Raw genomic sequence first — 18,309 nt, forward strand, 5'->3', positions numbered from 1 at the left:
GGATGTTAGGATGTTATACGGGAAATTGTTGAAAAATGAGTGACGGGAAGTTCTCACTTGCTCCGCTTCGGTCGTTCTCTGATTTTCATGGTGACAGCTCGTGTTACAGTTGGCCACACTCTTCCGACTCTCAACGGTTGCAGTCACGAATAGTGAAGAATCTGCTATATTATCAGACAAATTACATCTTGTGGTCTATCGTACTGTTGACTTTTTTCTGGTACTTGATAATTATAAGCAATCTTACACATACAAACACAGACAGATGGACTCGGACAGTCCACACGACGCAGACCCACCTACACACTGGGCGGAACCAAGGCACGCACACGCGCGCGCGCGCGCGCGCACACACACACACACACACACACACACACACACACACACACACACACACACACAACTTCATAAAGTATATGATTTGATTGTGCTGTTGTTGATGGTACCGGTGTCAGGATAAAATTCCCGTATTCAGTTTCTGTTGGTTGCTTGGCATTCATCGGTTCTGTGATTGCCATTGGATACTTGGGAGCACACGCTCAGCAGGGTTCGAAACAAAAGACACGTGGTTGGGCAGTCATACTCGCTGCCATTGGTTTTCTATTCATCATTCTCTATTGTCTTGGAGCCATTCTGGTATTCTTTCTTGCAGTGGGCTCTCCGTGTTTGAGTAATACCAACCTGCATCTCAGTCAGTGATTATGCATTTATTGATCGTCTGTTAATTAGGTGTTCTCTTACATGCTTCAGTAAGAAAGAGAAATTTCAAGAACAAGCTAGCCAACAAAGTTGAGACATTGGGCTTCAAGTCGACTCCAGCAGGGGTGTTGCTACATGCTTTAGGAATGATGGATAACTAATAGAACTAGAACTGACGATGGGTAGAACTAATAGAACTTTATGATGGATAACTAATAACTAATAGAAATCAACATTGTTGTCAATAAACTCATTAAATAGGTCATTCCTGCTATACACTATATGTCAGGTGACTCTTAAGGGTTTCCTTCAACTGCATTCTTGTTAGATTGCAGAATCAGAATCCTACTTTGCGTCTTTTCTTTTTTGATGATTTATCTGGAGACTGATTTTGTACTCTTCGTGAACTTGATGCCATCTGATCATCAGATACTCGCTGTGCACTCACTTCAGAATGAGCTGATCCATCTGATTGCAGTCCCAGTGACTATGAAAAAGCAATTAGAAACATTCATGTTGTGGCATATAATGTGTTACGCTCACCGGGTTTTCTCCTTCAAACCAATCGTCCCACAGTTTGTGAGAAAAGGCACTATGTGTCTCATCTGGTTTATGAACCAATGATAATGCAGTCACATTCGTTGATTCAACACAACCAAACCGGTCGACGTTTATCTTCCTGGCCTCGTGAGGGTATGAGCGATGTGTTCGATGAGATTGGAAAGTAGGTATGAGCTTCCATATGCTGTCTAGAACTTCACTTGCAACAGGCTTATTTCCACAAAATGAACTGCTGAATTTGTAATCAGTTGGAGCACATACCATTCGTGCTCGTCGAAAAGTTGCACAAGGCTGACCAAACACAAATCCACATTTCCTGCAGTGAGATGATTTTGTGGAGCCATCATTAACACGCAGGTCTGCTACAGCTTCAGGTGTAGCCTTGGCTTCGTTTGTTTGATTTTTCATCCAGCAACAGTAACATAGATCAGTTGATGACTTCGCATCTGATGCACAATGCAGAATTACAATTTGGTACAACAAAAGATTGGCACGAAAGCTATAAAAAACCTGTACCAACTGACTATTATCAGACTTTCACAAACGTGTTGTATGTTACCGTTTGTATAGTATCAGGCACTGTTAAGCTAATTAGAACTATTCTGTGGTGATACTGATAAACAGGTATCTATAGAAATAATGGCAATAACCATCAATAGGGTCAAATATTCCAATGTAAACTATATGTACACACACACACACACACACACACACACACACACACACACACACACACACACACACACACACACACACACACACACACACACACACACACACACACACACACACACACACACACACACACACACACACACACACACACACACACACACACACACACACACACACACACACACACACACACACACACACACACACACACACACACACACACACACACACACACACACACACACACACACACACACACACACACACACACACACACACACACACACACACACACACACACACACACACACACACACACACACACACACACACACACACACACACACACACACACACACACACACACACACACACACACACACACACACACACACACACACACACACACACACACACACACACACACACACACACACACACACACACACACACACACACACACACACACACACACACACACACACACACACACACACACACACACACACACACACACACACACACACACACACACACACACACACACACACACACACACACACACACACACACACACACACACACACACACACACACACACACACACACACACACACACACACACACACACACACACACACACACACACACACACACACACACACACACACACACACACACACACACACACACACACACACACACACACACACACACACACACACACACACACACACACACACACACACACACACACACACACACACACACACACACACACACACACACACACACACACACACACACACACACACACACACACACACACACACACACACACACACACACACACACACACACACACACACACACACACACACACACACACACACACACACACACACACACACACACACACACACACACACACACACACACACACACACACACACACACACACACACACACACACACACACACACACACACACACACACACACACACACACACACACACACACACACACACACACACACACACACACACACACACACACACACACACACACACACACACACACACACACACACACACACACACACACACACACACACACACACACACACACACACACACACACACACACACACACACACACACACACACACACACACACACACACACACACACACACACACACACACACACACACACACACACACACACACACACACACACACACACACACACACACACACACACACACACACACACACACACACACACACACACACACACACACACACACACACACACACACACACACACACACACACACACACACACACACACACACACACACACACACACACACACACACACACACACACACACACACACACACACACACACACACACACACACACACACACACACACACACACACACACACACACACACACACACACACACACACACACACACACACACACACACACACACACACACACACACACACACACACACACACACACACACACACACACACACACACACACACACACACACACACACACACACACACACACACACACACACACACACACACACACACACACACACACACACACACACACACACACACACACACACACACACACACACACACACACACATCACTCCAACACACAATGCCAGACCAGCAGAGCCGCAAATCTCGTGTACTACCTGAAAAGCTGCAAATACGAATATCAAAGGTGGCCTGCCTGCATACTTAATGGTGTAACTAAAAGTGCTCTACAAGCATTGATTATCAAGATTCTTGAACTCCAGTTGCATTTTCTGTTGCTCAATCCTTCCTTATATAGTCACAACAAACTCTGGTAACAATTTTCAGTTACCTGTTCATTACTGAGAAAGACCTTTTCCAATCAATCACAGTAATGCATTATAAATCACTACCATTTGTGGTCACTAGCACTAATCAATAGTAAATACATTAATTAAACTGAAGAAAGTGTAACAACAAAGTTAAAAAAGATACCGCCACCATTTCAAAGCAGTTTTTAAGAAGCAATAGTAAACCATCAGTAGCCATATGTGCCTTCATGATCACTATATCACTATAAACACGTTCCTAGATCAAACAAGTTACTACAGGCATGTTTATATACATGTGTCAGACAATCTCTACATCAAGACAAGTTTCCACTTGAAATTTGACTTGTAGATCATGCCGCAAAGCTGTCTGGTTTGAAGTCATTGAATATATCCAAAATCAGATTATACAGCTAGCAGCATCTCAATTCATCATTGCTGCATTCAATATGCATAACATGTGTTTCTTTCTGAGAGACAATTAAGGAATGAAAGTAGGAAAAAGAAAAGTAAGTTGCACAGAAGTCAATCCTGTGCTTCAAATGATCTGTTACTTGTATTAAAATCAATCGATGTTCATAACTACAAACGTTCGTAAACTGCAGCAAACTCTTATTTCGTAAGAAAAAATGTTTGTAAACTTCCAACAATCAGTCGTGCATCTTGAACACACCCGTGTGGGTGACAATAAGGCTAAATCTACATCTGGGTAGGTGCCTACCGATGTACTTACTTTGTTCTCATTATGTGTCTGATTTCTTAGCTTGAAAAAGCCAGTTTGTCATCACTACCCTGAGCTGAGAAAGCCATTTCTGCCCGACCCAAACAATAAAGACGATCATTCAGGCAGCATTGTATGTAGCCTTGCGAGCCAACCCAGGTAATTCTTCTACATTCTGGAGCAGTGGGAAAACTACTCATGATCAATACTGTGAAGAGAGCGGATGCTGCCTTCTCCACCCTACAGACATTAATTGAAGTTGTTCAAGAACATCCGGCATTCAGATGCAGCCTCACCACTAGGCAGCAACTTGAGCAAGTGTGCAGCAGCACTACGAGGGTCTAGCTAAAAGATTCCAGTAACTCTAATTACATCAGGTTACCAACTAATGGAAACAATGTATTTAGGTCAAGTTTCTGACGTGAACATGCACGTCATCAGCTGATGTACGGATTTGCAACCAAGCCTTCCCTCCATGCGAGCAGTTCCAACTCAAGCACCTCCTCTCACGTGTGAGCAAGTGAACAGTACCTGAAGTCGCACAGTGAGCACAAAGGAAGGCTTGGCTCGCAAGGCTACGTTGTATGTGCATCCGCATGGATATTTGGGCTACAAAATGTGCATGGATATTTGGGCTACAAAATGTGCATGGATATTTGGGCTACAAAAATTAGTAGGCAATATAAGTTTGTAAATTCTTTGCAATTTATGAAATTTACAAAATTAAGTAGGTTACAAACATTTATTGATTTACAGGACATAAACTTTATCCCATAAAATTCATGTGCTGTACAAATACCATTTTGCCAACTACATGAAACATCAAGAGCTCTAAGTGAAAACTTACAATTGTATGGAAGAGAGAAATCCTTCTCTGTATTACTTGAAGCTGCATACAGATGGCCGTATTTGCCAAATCCACGTTTGTCCGTTTCGTCAGCAAATGTTCTGTCTGTCTCATCCTATGTAAACAGCAATGCAACAAATCGTTAAGTAATAAACAAGATGATTTTTATATATCCTACTCAAGTTAACGTCAAATGTCTAATCAGTTACTAGTAGATTGTGCAAGCCTTCATTCAACACAAGCACTTCCAGATTAGGTCATACTACACTCTATTGTTCTTTCAGGAGTAATTCCAGTTTAAGAAACAAACAGCCATTTACCCACCCACCCCACAAACAACAAGTTTTGTTTATGTAAAATGTCGATAAATACGGACAGCCCCTAAAATCTTTTTTACACAAGCAAATACATGCATACAATGACCAAATACCTCCTCTCCATCAAGCTCTTCTAGAATGCTAGGCATTCTAATTTGCACCTCCACTCAGTCACATTTATTAGAACACACAAAGTTACAAAGTATTCACTCCATTCAAGCCAGACAATAACAATGAATAGCTTATGAGCAACTGCATGCACAAGTACCTAGCCAAAACAGGTGTCTGTTGTAGCCTCGAAAGCCAGGCTCTTCCACGCAGTCGCTAAACCCATAAAAACTTTAACGCACGTAAATCATGCAAGGAGGAAAGGTTATGCTGGAATTGCTCCAGCATGAGAAGAGCTGTGCAGGAGAGCATGGCTTGCGAGACTACACTCGTTGCATGTCCATATTGTTCACTTTCATGGACCCCAAGACAATACACAATAGTTATAATTCACAATTTCTTTGCAATTTGAACAATATTACAATGACCTTCTTAAACTACATCTCTATGGCTCCAAGATCACTATATGTAAAGTACCTCACTGTCAGCGTAATTACAATATTTATTACATATACACCATTCACAATTGTAAATAGACACAGAAGAATTTGAACGCAAAGAAAAAATTATTATAGATAGTCAGTTGATCAGTAACTACCGGTAAGTTTTCCACTTGATTGGTACTAAAAACCGTTGAGTAAATGAATAGACAAGCAGTGCTAAACCCTCGGCTGGTGTACATGCACACCACATGGCACTAAAGCACGGTTCACAGTAAGACGCTGATGCCGACATTAACGCTGATGCTGATGCTGAAATAGAAATAAATCCTATTCCAGCATCAGCATCAGCGTCAGCGTCAACATCAAAGGATGCCACCTGTGTCGAGGCGGTGTCTTTGATGTTGACACTCAGCTGAGCGTCAGTGTCAATACTGTGAACCGGGCTTAAGACATGTGTACAGTGTAAGGCACCTGAGGCAAGAGGCACAAACACTCATGAATTTGACACCATTGAAATCCCCTCTGTTATTACACCTAGTGTATTTACACAGCTATCCGTCTAACGGCAATTTGGTTGTCTTAATGAGGTGACTCCAGAGCCGCCGAGAAACATTAATGTGGGAAAACATGCATCTGCACATGTAGATTAGGCGTCTCTGTTTGCTCGGACTTTGGATAGTGTAACAAAATGAATAGAGTACTTACAGGTCAGTCGCTTCGTCTATGTATCGTATATGTGTTACTCTTTTGATACTCACCTTACTCTATTGTATACAGCTACTGACGTTGTGTTCGCACACTCTCTACTCTACAGTCAGTGTTCAATATTAGTAAAAAGTTCAATAACTCTTTACTAATTACCATATAGTCCAAAAACAGATGCTGTCACTGGTACAGCACGTCTATTTCCTAAAAGTGAGCTGACATGGCGTGATCCAACTGGTTAGGCAGTGCAGTACAACTTGGCTTTAACTCGGCTCGGCTCAACTCAAGTTCACATAAAGTTTTGATTTGAAAAGTCAATCCCTGCCGATCTAGTTGAAAGTGTTCGTGTAAACATGATGTAAATCTAATGGCATCCAACATGCAACTGTCTGCAAGGCCAGCTTGCTTTTGTCAAACTTCTGAGATAGACAATCATGCAAGCCATGCAATATGAAAAGAATTCTCACAACCAGAAACAAGTGGATTCATTAAAACGAGAGCCTTAATCTCAGGGTGCCATTGATTGCAAAACAGCAAAATTAATCAAGTGACTTCACACAGTTTCATAGAACAATAACGTTGCAATCATAGTCCCAATTTACTGCTCTCTTTAACTACTATTGATAGACCAAACACAGGTAGAAATGTTGTAATATCTTCTCTAGCCTCGTACCCAGGCCCTCTTGTGCGCCCGGAGAAGAGGGCCTGGTACACGTTGTATTCGCATGGGCACATAAATTAGAAGAAAATCGTGGTAATGTATGTACGCATGTGGAACCGACGTTGTTTAGAATCTCAAGCCGATAATGTCACGCGCAATAAGACCCAATTTGGCAAATGGTGAATGAAGGCAGAGCTTCTGGTTTTGATACAGCATTGCACTACGCTCTAGGCAAGCTTAGGCTGTGTAATGTAGAGCTGAAGGAGCAGCAGCGTGTTGTCCTAGAGCAAATCTACAATGGAAACAACGTGTTTGTCTGGCTTCCTACAGGATACAGTAAATCGCTGTGCTATCAACGAGAGATAGAAATCCCAAAAATAAGCTGCAACTTCTGCTGCAGTCCTTCTCGGTACGCAAACACTGTAAACAACCTGACTGTACAAGTAGAGATCGCGGAAAGACAAACGCGACACTCCAAACAACTGCCACGATAAACAAGGTCAATACTTTAGCTAAACAGCGTCTAATTGAATCACTTGACCTTGGGTCCAGATCTAGGGCTTCATCACTACTGAACACGGATGCTGTTTCACTGTCGATTGCGTGCAAAATTATCGGCTCGAGATTCTAAACAACGTTGGTTCCGCATGCATGCTTACATTACCACGATTTCCTTCTAATTTGTGCACGCATGCGAATACAACATGTACCAGGCCCTCTTCTCCGGGCGCGCAAGAGGGCCTGAGTACGAGGCTATACCTTCTCCTGCTGCTCCACCTCAGTAATCCACTCTTCAATATCACCACAAAGATGTTCTTGCCAACAGGTTCTTTCACCACAATCTTCCAATTGCGTGTACGAGTCAAGCGACCTGATACCATACTCTAAATGCTGATAAAACAGATCTCCTCGATCTGACAGCTAAGAATTGCAAGCATCAAAGCTACAGCAATCATGGTCAATAAAATACTAATGGCTGAACTGACTTGCAATATCGTGCTGAAACCAGAAGTGTCATTGGCATCTCTTCCTATCATCTGCATGCCAAACAATGGTGCCATTACTCTTTTATAAACAGCTGAGTTGAGTAATGGTAATCTCATCTTTCCAGGCCAATCACTATAAAACATTTAGCTCTACATACAAACAACAAAAGTAAATAAACAGATCAACAAACATGCAAACAAATGACAATCGTAACAACACCAAGTAGAAATATCTAATTTCACAGATCAAATCTGGTTAGAACAGAGATTGTTTAAAAGTCATATTGAAAGTCAACACGTCAAATTTTAAAAAAACTTGTGCATTCTTAGAGAGTTAGGATACACATGCATTCTGCACAGTAACATACCTGTACTTTCCAATAGGAAAGTAAATCCCAGACTGAGCAGGTAATCTTGCTGATTTTCCACCATTCAATATACTCAAGCTACTGCCTCCATCCAACTGAACATCAACTCCATCTTCATATAAAACATAACAAACAAGCCATTCCCAGCAAGTCATAAACATACGCCTTTACCTCTATAAGTCAACATGACCGCCTCTGCTGGATTGCTTGAACCGAGTAAAATAGCATGTATGATAGTCAAGACAACATGTGCAACATGATTTCATCACTAACTTCGTGCACAGATCACACACGTCTAGTACTAAGAGGATATGATAGCAGCCAGTTGAACTGTCACCTTCATGTACAGTTTGGACTTCCAGAAAACAAGGAGCTCTCTGCAGACCATGATCCCATAGTAGAAGCTGACACAACACAACACAACACAAATGATTACCTGACAAGTTTCAATTACAACTAACTGATCAATGTAAATTAATATTCATCGATCAAAGCCATTCCTACATGTATTCCATAAAAATTCCTGTTCTGCTTCACTCTCATACCAATAAATAACTTAATTAAGAACAAACAACAAAAACAAAAACAACAACAGTAACCAACCAAACATTATCAACATTACAAGTGTCTCTCGAGTGTTGGTTACTAATGCATCATATATCAGTATCATGCCAAGTTGGTTTAGAAAACACAACATATCAATCAACTAAACAGCTAGAGCAAGTTCCAAGTCAGCATCTCAACCACTAGACACTGTAAGTCAATAGTAAAGATAGTGACAGTAACTTGATTTTCAATTAGCATTAACAAAATTAGCTACAGTTGGTCTCACCAAACAACAATAAATTTACCACACTCATACAATGATGATTAAACAAACACATTGTGGTGTCATGTCACAAGAGAGGCAGCAAACTCTTGTCCATCTCTAAACTTGTATAGCATCAGCTCATTTAAAATTCTAAAACTTAAAAGGAACAGCGAAAGAATGTTTATTCTGTGCCAAGAACAGCACGTTGTACTTTGCTCATGTTCTGAAGTTTGTTTTTGCTAAGATTCTTGTTTGTTGTGTCTGTCCTCTACTTAAATTGCTGTGTTTTAATGTTTTAAAGATATGTAACAAATACAAATGTTCAAGAACCCAATCATTCTAGCTTCCAGTGCCAAAACTATCTCCCTTTGAGCTGGTTCAACTCATCTTTACAAAATACACTTTTAGTGTCCAAGAAATTGTAATTATTAGCATTAGTGCTTCTATCCTTCTACTTAGAACTAAAAATAAGATGTAGAACGTAGATAACTATTACCATTGACATACAGCACTGCAAACAAGTACATCACCAAAAAAACAAAAGTAAATACTGACCGGTTGAGATGGAAAGCGTTCATCTACTAAAGCTATGTGCTTCTTTGTAGCAAACAGAACACAAAACTGTCGCAGCAGTTGTGACTGCAACACTGACACGTTCTTCATCACATCTGGACTTGATGATAACAACTGTAGACTTGAATTTGATGTCTACTCATCAATCAGTCACATCCATGTAGAAGCCAACAACATACTTTGAATTCTCATGCAGCTAACCCTGCAGTCAATTTTTTCTACAAGTCTCCTAGTAGCCATCCAAATCTGTCTAGGATGAGCAGAAAAGTAACACTGAGTCCACTTCTCATCATATCCTACTAACACAGGATCGTAAGTTCTCACAGTCTGTAAGCTGCAATCCACAAAAACAAATTACAATAATCAGAAACTGCATAGTAAAGGCTAACCTTGACTCAGGAGACCACAAGTACAACCCTTCTCTTGCAGTAGAGATAACAGCATCTCCAAAAATGTGAGGACTAACAAACATATAAGTTTTTAACACAGCCAATGTGAGAGCACAAACGTAAAGTGTCGTTTAAGTGACTCTATAACATTGTACTACAACTTTATACAATACTAATCACAATCCATCAAAAACAGTCACTACAACAACAAATATTGTCAAACATGAGACAGTCAAACAAGAATTAGCAGAGCCAGCAACTAAACTAGCACACACCAACAGTCCATTGCAACTAAACTAGACTTTAACAAAATAGATTATCTGATTTGACATCAAGCATCTTACCAATAAATCATTCCATCAAACATAAATATCTACCACACTGACAGTGACAGTTACTTAAAGGTGCCCGCTCATGAATTCACGTGCACGTGCAGACACACCCATGCAAACTTGAAATCACGTCTTTATCCAAACATTTACCCTTTACCAGTTTGAGATAACTTGCTGTTAAACGACAAAGCAATTTCTCAATTTTTACCTTGTTACACGTGACCTAAAAATGAGTCTGGAACTTCGAGGCTAGTAGCTATCATGTAGATAGATGCACAATCCACATTGTCGACGACATCTGGCTCTTCTACTTTCACGCTCCAAGTTTCGGATGCCATCATGATAGTACGACAATGCTCTGGTTTCCACCAATTTCCGGGTCACGTACAAGAAGAAAACAATAGAGAAAGCGCTTTGTTGTTCAACAGCAAACTATTTCACGATGGTAAATCATTAAAATGGTAAATGTGTGGATAAAAAACCTAATATACTTGCTGTTTGCTTTCTCAAATGTCAAGTACAAAGAGCAAAACTGCCGTGCCGAACAAGAACATGATTCGCCTTTCTCTATATACTAGGAATAAAGACTGCATGTCATAGAACGTGGTGCACTCTAAGATGTTCCCTTGTTCTGCTTCATTATGACACAACGATTTCAAGTTTGCATGGGTGTGTCTGTGCATGCGGGGTGAATCGTGAGTGGGCACCTTTAACAAAGTACAAGTACAGATGCTACAGCAGTATCCAAAACAAAGCAAATTTCACATTAAGTCAACAACAAAGAAATGCTCTTACTCCACTATCCTGCACACCTAAAGCTGCTAAAGGTGCAAAGATGCTACTGTATAGGTGCAGAAACATGCCAGAAAAATGTCTACTAAACAATGTATGTACCAAAAAGACAAAATAGTAATATAACATTCAAACAATATCACCAAATTTGAACAATAATCAGTTCACCTCATTGAAACGTGCATCAATCTAGATTTTGATTTGAGAGCTCCAAATGGTGAAATAAGGTCAGAGTCTAATATGTGAGTATCATTAATGTCCTATTCACCAAACATATAAGCCACATCGCACAACACAATGCCTTTTAGCTTAATTATCATACCTCAAATTCAGCCATGTATTCCTCGTGTGCTTGTGTCATCTGTTTACAAGAAGGACCCTAAAAATAAATCACTCACACTTAATACCAAACGAGCATCTTATTATATAATCTACAAGCAGCTAAATCACTTAAATCTTACCAATTAATACATGACTTCTAATACATGCTAAAAACTCTTGCTTAATCAAACACTCAGTATTTGAACAACAAACACACCAAACCTTAAAAACTGAATCAAATGCATGCACACAAATTGAAACTGAGCATAGGTGCAACAAAGGTTAGCAATCACTACTGTCTGTATGAGCCATTACTAATGTAAACAATGAATTCAAGCAGCAATCATAATGCTCACTATTGGTTAGTCTTTGTAATGATTTACACACAAACTAGTTAACTTGAAATCAACAAAGGCCAAGGACTGGGCTATTCTTTCACTTTGTAATACAAACGACTGATAATCAGATCATCACACAACTCATCTGCAAGTTTACAAGTAACAAGCACAAGTTAAGTATATTGACTAACAGCAAGTTTGCCAAGAACCTGTTTTACATTCAAAACAATAATCTTTTTGCATACAAAATCAATGATATGAAATGGGCAATAGTTGAACTCAGTCAAAGCTATGACACAAATAATGAGTCATTAATTCCTACCTCATTACCTTTCCCTGCATAACAAAATGATGCAACATAAATGACAATTTGCCTTTACCTTAAAGAAAGAGCATCCGTAGTCGGTCCGTACACCAATAACTCCTACACAGCAAACCCACTTGACACCTCACAAGTAAACTCTAACCTGTACTCACTACTAAGCGCCTGAAATTCTACATAACGTAACATATACACATTGTCTACTGTCAAAATCAAGAACAACATAGTAGCAAGTATCTGTATGGCATAAACAACAACTAAAGTCCACTGATAACTTCTTCAAACCTCCAACTATTAAGTGCTACTACCAAACAAAATGGTCATAAGCAGCTTAGCTTTCTTGTAATTTGTAAATGACCGATGTTTGTAAGAGTTATTTCTGGTATACTTTAGCAAGACCATATAATTCAGTTTTCCAATACCAAAAAAGGTTGTGAATAGCAAACACAAAACTTTTAGTTAGTTGGCTTCAAGTAGTTTTCGTGTGTTTTGCATTTGCATAGACAAGCCTGAGGACTTAAGTCAAATGCAAAAATCTAAAAGGTAACTTCAATTAACAAAAAAATTAGTACAAAAGTTGCCTCTAAGTGTACCACATACAAACAAGAGTGAGTTGTATATCTTGTATATGAATCAGTTCATGCATTTCTACGCTGGAAAATGACGTCATCTGAGTAGAACTCACCTACAGTAGATGCCATTTCACAAATGAAAAAATGCCTAGAAGTTGTCAAGCCTAATACCAACTTCCAGACATATGCAATACACACTAAGAGTTAGCCCCAGTAGAAAAATTGACAATTGTTCTAGGTTATAAGCCAGCAAATTAGACATTCTAAAACTTCACCAACTACAGCATGACAAAACCATCAAAATCATCTGATCCATAATTACTAAATGCCTACAGCACCAAACTGTATACTACAAATTAATGACTTCAACTTACTTGCATCAGCAACTTCTGTAGAATTGATTTGATGTATCTCCCAACCCGTTTCCCACTTCTGGTGAGTAACTAGCTTCCATTTCTGTAACCCGGTGTTAGGGATACCTTCTTCAATACCAGATCGACTGTCTGAGTCGCTGTCTATGCCAGAAGTTGACTGGTTTGACTCACTACTCTCACTCAAAGGGCTCTCACAACATTCGCTACATAGCAATGACACATCTACACAAAAAAAACAAGTTAAAGACTTCAAGTTGTCAGTTTGGCTCTGCAATGCCAATCATCCATGTAAATACATATCTCTTCTTCGAAGTCAAGGTTCTTAAACCTGAAATAGTTCACTAGTGCAATACGTAAGCCTCAATCTACTACAGTACTAGTATATATTCTTCATGTGTAATGTTTTAAATACTACAATGACAATGGCTCTTTCATTCTCTGCCAAAACAACAGGAAGTGCACAGGTATCATTGTATTATAAATTTTTCTACATTTAATTAAGGTAACCATAAAGATGTACAAAATCCAAGATTAGAACTTAGCATTGCCCACAAAAATGCTGTCTACCAATGTTTTCGCAATGGTAACCCAACTTTTTAATGCCATCTTTGTGTACAAATCAGTTTTATCACATTCACCAACATATATAGCTCCACGCTGCGGTCCCAAGTCACAATCAGGTTGCATTTACCTAAAGCAAGCACTGCTCATTCTACAAACCTATAAAATAGAGATGACATGAATGAATAGATTCACATGATCATCAATAATGTAGTAAAGAAAGCTAAAGCATCAAATCAATCACTGGTGACAAGTTATTAATTCCATCTAATCGATAGAATTAATAAGCTAGAACAAGATTTATACCACATGAAGACTTTCCTTTTTATACGAGACGTTATACTTCATTAATTAATAACTACCCACAGTCATACCCACAGTCATACATACCATCTATACCAAGAATGAATCATTGCTCATAGTAATAATTTGTAGTTAACAAAGATTAAATACCCTTTCCATGCACTTTGTTGTAGTAGTGAAGTCAATAAAATAAAAAAAATCAAATTGAATGTCAAATTAACTACGAAGTCAAGAAAACTGCATCACAGTAACTCAATTACTATAGGTGACCACTTACTAATACAGCTCATGTTATTTCCTGTGGGATGCACAACTAATCCTGCACAGCCACTGTCTCTTGGACCAGAGAATGCAGTCAAACAATTTCCAAGAAGTTTGTCGTTCCCATTCTGTTCAAGATTGCATATGTGATGAAAGGAATAGTATAAGTGTCAACTGACTAATAGAAGCAAACATACTACTATATACTAAGTATATTACAAACAAACAACAATGACAATAATGCACTGTGATAGATACAGACAAGCATGAAAACATGCAAGCAGACAGATACACAGACAGACAAACACACATTGTGACAATCAGAGGAACAGACAGATAAGCAAACAGAGACAGATGACAAAGACAGTTCAGACAAACAATCAGACATATAAACAAACAGACAGACAGACAGACAGACAGACAGACAGACAGTAAAACAGCCAAACAAACTGAAAGACAGACCAACAGATAACAGATCGAAAGACAACAAACAAATAGAAAAATAACCAGACAAACAGAAACAGACAAACACCATAGCACAAAACTAAAACATATACAAACTGAACAGAGACAATGAACCACACTATCTACCAAATATACACTGTACAGTCATCATATCATACCAACAGATGTTGTCGCTGTGCTAGCATTACAGGAGTCACCAAATCTGACCACTCATCACTTGTAAGATAAAACTCTGGATGATTTGGATATGTCAACAATTCCGAAATCTGCAACAAAGAACCTACACTTTCATGCATACAAACCAACTAGAGTAACATACAGTAGGCAATATATCACATTTCTCGACATCTCTAACAGTATGGCCACTGAAATCCTCAAGATTACGCCTCAAAAATGCCAATGCTACAACAAATAATATAATTGAAAATCTCGCATACATACATAATGGCATAGACACAGTCTATACTTCACAGGTATATATACATAATACAACTCCTCAATAAAAGTTGTTCAGAAATGAGGCAATACAAAGCTAGTGTCTCAGACAGTACTGCATAATCATTGATTCTAAGACTAGCTTGTCATTCCCTATTCTATATCTATAACTTTTCTAGTCGTATTGTCATAACGAATGAAAGAAAGATGCAAAAGACCATGTTTGACTACTGTCGACATACACCATCCCTCTCACTTTGCACTGCTGCAGAAGCTGGTATGCACAATAATACATCCACACTCACACTGTATTGAAACTTTACTATCTACAGTAGCATATGGGTGTGATCAGCAAACATGTGATGGTGTTAAACAAGACAGGCCCTAAAGAATTAGACAAACCACAGTCGAGTCTGAATCCGGAGCGACTCCGGTCAGTAGCCCACTCCCCCAAAGCGTCTCGTGAACTGTACGTAGCACTAGGTGCCGACTGCTCCTGCCACCGACCCTAGACAGAATAGAAGCCAATGCTAGCACCCCACAAATTTGTCTCAACTCCTATTGGCAACACCAGCAAAGGTAGTGAACAAAATACAGTAGAACACCACTTATCCGACAGGCATGGGACCAAAAGGACATCGGATAACTGAAAACATTGGATAACTGACGCATTTTGAAAAGCGACTGCAGAATACTTAAAGAAGCTCAACATCTAATTGTACATGTAACAACTAATACAGTACAACTTCTTTGACTAGAGAGAACACTAATGGAAACTGTCAAGACTTAAAGTAACCACTAATCTTAGTCTGGATCAATGCTTTCGCTCTTCTTGCTGTAGTTTTCAGCAGCAGCCCATTCAGTAGGACCATTGTGCTTACTGAAACTTCAGGTTGTTCTTCCAGGTACTGAAGAACCGTTTCTAGAGCTTCACATCTAATTTGATGACACGTTGATCACGGATAGAGTACTGTACACACAGGAATCGTATATCCTAGCGAGTGCACAGCCTTGCAGTTCAGACAAGCCATGCACCGTCAGATAATCCGTGATGTCGAATAACTGAGTGTCGAATAAGTGGTGTCCTACTGTACTGTCAACTGGCTGCTCCCGTCCCATCAGTCACTTCACTCCCCTCGCCCTAGAGTCTCCATTTAAACCGATCGACATAGTATTATAGAAGTTGCCAGAGTCACAAGACATTACGTGCAAACCAGGTTGGGGATACTAGAATCACGCCCTCCTGTTATTCAATAGAAACTCTCGTTCTACATTCACGGCAGACTTAATGCACTTTCTTTCCAAAAAAATAAAGTCTCACGTCCTTGGGTTCATCAGTAACTGTTGTATATAAAAATGTTACAAACACAAATGCTAGTTATCATTAATTAATTGCTTTAGCTGAACCTCGCCCAGGAAATGATTCAACAAGCTATATAACTACAAGTAATCAACATCAATTGAAAAAGCAGATACATCCACATAGCACAAGACACTAGTTGTTTTCAAAATATTAGATCTTGTCTTCAGGACATTCCCAAGGGCTATTCGACAACAAATTTTTGAACACTTCAAAACCACAGCAGTCAAACCCATAGCAGTCATAGACTCATCTAACTTCGTCCCTATGAGACAACCACATACCATATTTCTGCAAATATTGCCCCATGCTCAAATTGTGGCCCATGATCAAATAATGTCCCATGGTGAGCCTATACGAAATAATGCCCCATGCTCAATTAGTGCCCCACTCGGATAGTATTCAAACCCAGTTATATGCATGCACGTCTATCAATTTGTGCGGTTGTGATGAAATGAACACCCAGATAGAACCACTGGGTAACGATGAAGATTCAACATATGCAACAAACCAGGAATACGACTCAATTGATAGGTAAAGTTTGTTTGTGTAGTGTGATGGTATGCAAACGAACAACGCAACAGTCTCTATGCTTGCGAAAATAATGCCCCATGCTCGAATTGTGCCCCTTATTCTCAAATAGTACATGTACCCAGTGTAACTATGAAAAATAGTACGCTATGGGGTACTATTCGCGGAACTCTGGTACTGTGTTGTGTGTAAACCATTTGTTTGAAACCTGTGACGCGCTAGACTCGATTCAGTCTCTCTTCGCCAATCCATCCGGGGAATGACGAGGGCGGGTCGAGTCTAGTGACGCGCAGAGTTCCAAGCGTTCCTGAGTGAGCTTAGAATTTTATGACGTCAGAACATACTGTACATTCGAAACCTACGACACAAAACGTAACCTTCATTTGGTTTTCCAAGTGGTATAGAAGGCGACAATGCCTTCCAGTTTGCAGTCAATTCCGAGTTGGCTAGTCTCCGAGAAGCCAACAGCAAGCTGTTATCAGCTACCGGCAATGTTGCACAAGCTGATGAACGGCCAACACCCAAAGACACACTCGATCTATGAGATGCAAAACAGAACGAAGGAAAATCGTTTGTCATTTTCACAAAATTTATATCAAT

The 18,309-nt window shown here is 39.9% G+C and overlaps 2 protein-coding genes across 2 annotated transcripts; one reads left to right on the forward strand and one right to left on the reverse strand.

Annotated features, from left to right (window-relative positions):
- The first annotated feature begins 1 nt into the window (after position 1).
- LOC134192613 (PRA1 family protein 2-like) lies at positions 2-1,048 on the forward strand. Its single transcript, XM_062661358.1, has 3 exons — positions 2-220; positions 456-670; positions 730-1,048. Exons 1-3 carry the CDS (start codon positions 36-38, stop codon positions 858-860), a joined length of 531 nt encoding a protein of 176 aa, XP_062517342.1. The 5' UTR covers positions 2-35; the 3' UTR covers positions 861-1,048.
- Positions 1,049-8,705: 7,657 nt separating this feature from the next.
- On the reverse strand, positions 8,706-18,288 carry LOC134192553 (uncharacterized). The gene is made up of 14 exons (XM_062661294.1): positions 18,087-18,288; positions 15,703-15,785; positions 15,542-15,649; positions 14,935-15,046; positions 13,794-14,015; positions 12,906-12,949; positions 12,189-12,245; positions 12,035-12,126; positions 10,743-10,814; positions 10,555-10,687; positions 10,336-10,488; positions 9,141-9,373; positions 8,970-9,081; positions 8,706-8,734 (listed from the first exon to the last, which is right to left on the reverse strand). The coding sequence occupies exons 1-12, from the start codon at positions 18,286-18,288 to the stop codon at positions 9,143-9,145; spliced, it is 1,509 nt and encodes a 502-aa protein (XP_062517278.1). The 3' UTR covers positions 8,706-8,734; positions 8,970-9,081; positions 9,141-9,142.
- Between the last annotated feature and the right edge of the window lie 21 nt (positions 18,289-18,309).

Source organism: Corticium candelabrum, chromosome 16, assembly GCF_963422355.1.
Source record: "Corticium candelabrum chromosome 16, ooCorCand1.1, whole genome shotgun sequence".
In the NCBI taxonomy this organism is placed as follows: Eukaryota; Metazoa; Porifera; class Homoscleromorpha; order Homosclerophorida; family Plakinidae; genus Corticium; species Corticium candelabrum.